Genomic DNA, 6,251 nt, shown 5'->3' on the forward strand with positions numbered 1-6,251 from the left:
AAAAAAAAAAAAAAAAAAAAAAAACTTTATCTCGAGTGACACACGAGAAAATGTAATTTGAGCGATCGTTCGTGAATATTTATTTCCGTGGAAACGTTCTTACGGGTATTATTCAATCGATGATATTTAAGAGTAATGAGGAACAGACGAAAAAAAAAAAAAAAAAAAAGGAAAAAAAAAAAAAAAAAAAAAAAAAAAAAAATAAAAAAAAAATTCTATACAAACGATTAAACAAGCATGTACATTTCAATTCGTAGATGTCTCTTTCGAAAACGTTCTCCGAAGTCTTATTCTTATAAAATGCACAACATATTTTGTACGTTCTACTTAGATGAGCACTATCTTTCTAAACAAAAATCTTATTATATATATACACACACATACACGCGTTAAAAAAAAAAAATAAAAAGAAAAAAGAAACCAAGAAGAAGAAAGATATTATTATATTATGTAAGAGATATATATACATATATATATATATATACATATGTATATGATTTGCGCATGTACGTGTGAAATATGAAATTAAAATTATATTTCCATGTTATCATCGAGCGATTAGACGAATGCGACAAGTGTGTGTTATAAACGGTCTATTATTATTATTATTATTATTTTATTAATTTTTTTATTACTTCTTTTTGTATTTATTTAACTATACATTTTAATTAGTTCTTCTCTTTCCAGAGGAGAATTTTTTTTCTTTTTTTACTTGCCATATATTATTGTATATTAACAATCGTATAATAATTATTTGTTATTAATCGATCGTGAAAACGATAACTTTTGACGGTGAATTATTTTTTTTTTATTTCACTTTCTTTTTTATTATATCTGTTCCGTTTGTTTCTAATAATCGTACGTATTTTTGTTATTCATTTATTATCATACTCGACGATTTATACTTGGTTAAAAAAAGAATAATTAAATATTTATTATGGTTTTTTGTTTCAAAAATATTTAAGTAAAAATTAAATGAAAATGATTTGATATTCTTCTATTTGCTCGAACTATCATTTCAACGTTTGTCTACATCGAAATTTGTAATTTTAATTAGACCGTTCGTTGTACTGTATTGTTATCTCTTAATATATGAAGAAACGAAATAATTACGAGAGTCAGGTGTTGGTTTAATTAGTTTTTTCTTGTTTTTTTTTTTTCTTTTTCAATCCAGTTTGTTTAGGTACAAATTTTATTACAAGGAAGCTGCTGCCGAAATTGATTTATCTTACAATAGAAAAGGTACGTACATATTGTGTTGTTTAGAAATTAATAATTTTTATAACACATTTACAGAGTACGAAATTATTCATGAAAATTTCTCGTTAGATTATTCAGAAATGAAAATAATTACTGACTAATATATTAAATAATCAACGAAATTCAATTCTAATTATATAAGTTGATGAATTCGTATCAAACTCGTGACGATATTCTCAATCCTCGAATTTTCATTTGATTCGGTTTATACCATTTGGATATCATTTCCATTGCAATTTCGATAGAATCACCTAAATTAAAAAGACATAACGAAATTAGAAATAAAAGAATTCGAAACAGAATTCTAATACTCAAAGTTCGAACCAATATTTTACAATAAATTTACAATCAATTATTATACAATTTTCAAACGTTCATATATAATTTTATATTCTAAAAAAAAAAAAGAGAGAAGATATGGTAAAGATAATTGTAAAAAAAAAAAAGACATACTAACCTTTCGGTTGATTCGAATAAATTTTGTTTGATTTAGTAAAGGGTTCCTCGACCTCGCGAAAAATCTTCTCATTGATTTCGGTAACGTTGAATTTGATTTTTTTCGACAGAGTATCGTCCAGAGCATCGAGAAAAATTTTCCATCGTGGTTTAAAGTAATCGACGATTACACCGGACCATTGTTTGTTAGCGTAATCTCTTATTTCACCGTTTGGTCCCCACAAAGTGATCTGATTTCTGGCATTGTATTCGTAAAATTTGATTTCCTTTAAATTACCAATTTCCGCCATTGCTTTTGCTGCTTCTAACCAATTGCCTAATAAAAAATCTTTACTCGATGCTAGAATCATTTCGAGATCGTCAAATAATTCGAGCATCAATGTTGAATGCGATCTATTGTTAAACAATAAGAATAAATATAATCAAAATAATTGTATTTTGCTTTTTTTGATTTATATTGATAAAATATTTCAATTCGATACGCGTTTAAAGTTTGAAACGATAAGAACGATGGAAACAAAAAAAACAAACAAATGTTGTATATTATTACCGAAGTGTTATAAGATTTTTTTGATTGAACGAATCAATCACGTCAATGTAAATTTGATCGGCTATCAATTGTAAAGCTTGTCTTGTTAAATCGACCACGTCGTGTTTATACAATGTACTGTTACATCTTCCAAATCGTGCCATCATAAAGGTATTCCAAGTATTAAAAAATTTCTCACGATCGTACCAAGTCTTAAACAAAAAAAAAGAAAAAACCAAAGTAATTTCGTTGGTTTATTAACAACGAAATAAATACCTTCGAAGGATTGAATTAAAATCAATTGAACTTTGTTCTTATTCGTTGAATGAACAGAGGATTTTTTTCTTACCCATAGGGAAAGTTTTAAACTGGGGCGTCTGGTAACAACGTACTTTCCTCTAATCCTTTGTAATCCGACAAAATTATAAATACTTTTACCGAGATTTTTCCAAGCTTTTATAGCATACTCGTTCCATGCACCGTATCTACGAATAGCGTAATTTCCAAACCTGAAAATTGTTTTACATTTCCAAATTAAATGATCTCTCGAACGAACGTAATAGAAATATATTTGATTAAATATAATTTACAAAGATACGGTCAATGAGATCCACCTCAGATTTTTTTCTAATTTTGCATACTTGTAATACTCCATGAGAAAATTGATTCTGTTGAAAACAAGTTTTATTGACCGTCTCGTTGTTAGATATAAAATAATTTATTCACCATAAATCAAGATCAACGGGATCACGACGATAAGCCATTTCATTCATTAATTCGTAAATGACGTAATTTTGATTAATGCCTTCTGGTGTTAGACCTGTTCCTATCATTGTACTACCTGCCATATTTCTTCCTTCGAACACTTGCTATTAACATATATTTAAATACACACTTTTTCGGTTCACAGAATTCTTATGATTGTAGAAATATTTTATTGAATATATTTCAAACAAAAACAAATGATAATAATATTAATATGTCTGAAGACAAATTTATGGAGTTCTTAAAAAGATTGCGTGAAATTTTAAGATTCCGTGTAACACTGTTTTTCTATTAATCATCTACATCATAGTTTTCTTTTTTAACTCGTTAATTGTTAAATATTATTACAATTAATTCGTACTTACTTTATTAACAATTTCTGCCGAACCAAACATTCCCAAAGTACCACCAAAATTATGCAACATACACCAAATAAATGGTTGACCATAATATGATTTTAATCTTCCGTATTGCGGAAATTGTTCCGATTGTAGATCCAATACTATCATTTTCCCCTGATAATTAGTAAATATTAGAAGAAACTTTACAAAACACATTATTGAATTTTTTAATTGTTTATTAATTGTTTCCTTTTGTTTTTACTTACTATTGGAACCGAAGTTAAAAATGTTTTAACCCTGGGCTCGGTCCAGAAAGTTAATTCATGAACGAACAACCATCCTTGCATCAACCTTGACAACATTTTTTTCCAAAATTTCATATACTCGTTTCTTTTCTTTTTTTTTTTTTATTTTCTTTAATATTTATTGTAATATATTTTGTTACCATATAGCTTGAGGATCTACGCTATTCATGACGGAGAATATCGATCTCGAAATATTTCCTAAATAAGTTAATTCACTGCTACCAGGTTCGTTTTCATTAAAAGTATCGCAATTGTATATATGATCCGTTCCAAATTCTTCGATGTACTATAAAATGTTTTAGAAAGAGAGAAAAAATATGATATATTTATATTATTTATTATTTTTGTATTTATAATGTATATAACATACCGCACGTAAAAACATTTCACCAACAGTTTGAAACAGTTCATCCATGGGATCCAATAAGTAAGGACTGAAAATATAATCGTGAACATCATTTTGACGAAATGTTAATCGAATTAACATTTTATTTTCTTTTTATTTTCTATAAAAATTCATATTTTTGCGTGTAATAATTTATATTAATCAATTTTACCAACAAAATTTGTCCTCGAATTTATTCCAGCTATCTATCTTGGTCATTTTGGCGTTTGGAAATAATTTGGCAAAGGCTCTTGGCACGTGACCAGCAAAAGCAGGTAATACAGGGATTATTCCGAGTCCTCTCATCCTTTGAAGGATACGATGTTGTAATCGTAAACTTTTGTAATTCCAATGATCAGTCAATGGTCCACCAAATCCACGAATGTTACCCATCCTAGACCTTTCGTTCAAATCAAATCATTTCAATGATTTCTATTTTTGTTTAGTGTTTTTTTTTTACAGAAGAAATGTCTTACAATAATTAAAAAAAAAAAAAATGAATTTCTTACCAAGGTAAAAAAGCAGGACCACCAAAATGCTCGTCTATCTCATCTTTGGTTAAATTCAATTCGAGATAAACTCTTTCCCAGATTACTTCTTGCCCGATAAATGCTAAAGCTAAATTAATCCCATTAAGGGCCATCCAATCGAGATTTTGTTCCCATTGATCCCATTGCCACCAAACTGAACTATAACCCAACGTACATACGTTCTGATAATACCTAAATCTGAAAATTTGTATAATACATAAATTAACAACAATTGTCCTAGATTTTGTTCTTTAAAACGACTATGCAAATATTTCGAATATGCAACCTATCATTTGACGTAATTGTGACACGAACATCCGGTAAAGTACGAGGCAACTCAATTTGATTTCCATCCCAGGAAATATGAACGTTGCAATAATTTTTTAAATAATAATGCAAACCCCATGCTACGGTCACTCCAGAAGTACCACGAATTTCTATTACACCAAGATCATTTTTCTTTATCTATTAATTCAAATATTCATTTCAAATGTTTATACTAATTCATTAGTTATTTGAATCGTTTCAAATGAACAATTGATACCTGAAAAGTGTCTTTTTCCGATGGACCGAGATCAGGATCAACGTGAACATCGAATAAATTAACTAAATCCTTTCCCAATAATCTTTCAATCAAATCTTTCACTGTTTTTTCTTGAACCTCTGACGATGTTCTTGGTCTCAAGTGTCCCAATGTATTCTGAAATCCTATTCATTTCGTCTGATAAAATTGACAAAACAAATATACAATAATACGAAGTATGAAATATTCAAATTATTCTCTCATTATTAACACAAATAAATTTTTCTCAATTATTTCAATCAATTTTTATTCATAGAAAATAAGAAACAAAATTATTGTTTTAGCTGAATCAAAATTTACCGTCGAGTAAATTATTATTTTCATCGAAACGAATTAATTGTATAAGCAATGCACACACACACACATATATGTATATATATATTTGTACTAACCGTCTTTTTTTAAATGTTGACTAGCACGAATTCCTGAAAGCAACGCGCAAAAACAGATCCATGAAATTATTGCGGTCATCTTGAACGATAACCGGCGACTCTCGATTGTAGACTGGACTTATGATGAAAGAAAATAAAGTGGAACAGAGACGGGAAATAAAAGAAGGAAATTAGAGAGAGAGAGAGAGAGAGAGAGAAAGAGAAAGAGAAAGAGAAAGAGAGATAAGAACATATATATCATACAATTCTTATCTAACGAATGACGAATTGAATCATATTAAAACGATGCAATTACACATTCTCAGACTCAGTGATAAAGATTTCTGTCTCTTTCTAATCTTATTTATTATTCATTCTCACTTACATTAGTTCATTCAGATCAATCAACAAGAAGAAACCAAATGGAAACATTTTAACGCTAATCAACGTATTATATTATTATCTTCGTATTATATTCTAACAAATAAAATTCATCTTTTTTATCTTATGGATATATAATTTGAAATTTGTTCGATTGAATACTATTATTATTTAAAAATTGTTATTACGTACATCTAATGCGAATCATTTTTGTTTTTTGTTTTTTGCAACGAGACACTTTTTCTTTGGACGCATAATCGAATAAATTCATGTATATTTCGTTCTAAATTTGCTTATCTTCCGCTATGGTAAGGAACAAAAGATACATATTTTCCATGGTGGTTA

General features: G+C 28.2%; 1 protein-coding gene across 1 annotated transcript; it reads right to left on the reverse strand.

The window, feature by feature from the left end:
- Nucleotides 1-1,125: 1,125 nt before the first annotated feature.
- LOC106793858 (alpha-N-acetylglucosaminidase) lies at nt 1,126-5,708 on the reverse strand. The gene is made up of 14 exons (XM_014761116.1): nt 5,547-5,708; nt 5,116-5,279; nt 4,858-5,036; nt 4,551-4,769; nt 4,214-4,441; nt 4,027-4,090; nt 3,797-3,942; nt 3,618-3,702; nt 3,376-3,525; nt 2,972-3,114; nt 2,595-2,754; nt 2,267-2,457; nt 1,718-2,109; nt 1,126-1,511 (listed from the first exon to the last, which is right to left on the reverse strand). The coding sequence occupies exons 1-14, from the start codon at nt 5,623-5,625 to the stop codon at nt 1,417-1,419; spliced, it is 2,295 nt and encodes a 764-aa protein (XP_014616602.1). The 5' UTR covers nt 5,626-5,708; the 3' UTR covers nt 1,126-1,416.
- Between the last annotated feature and the right edge of the window lie 543 nt (nt 5,709-6,251).

The sequence above is a fragment of the Polistes canadensis genome, unplaced genomic scaffold (genome assembly GCF_001313835.1).
Source record: "Polistes canadensis isolate GaletaPanama2010 unplaced genomic scaffold, ASM131383v1 scaffold_19, whole genome shotgun sequence".
NCBI lineage: Eukaryota > Metazoa > Arthropoda > Insecta > Hymenoptera > Vespidae > Polistes > Polistes canadensis.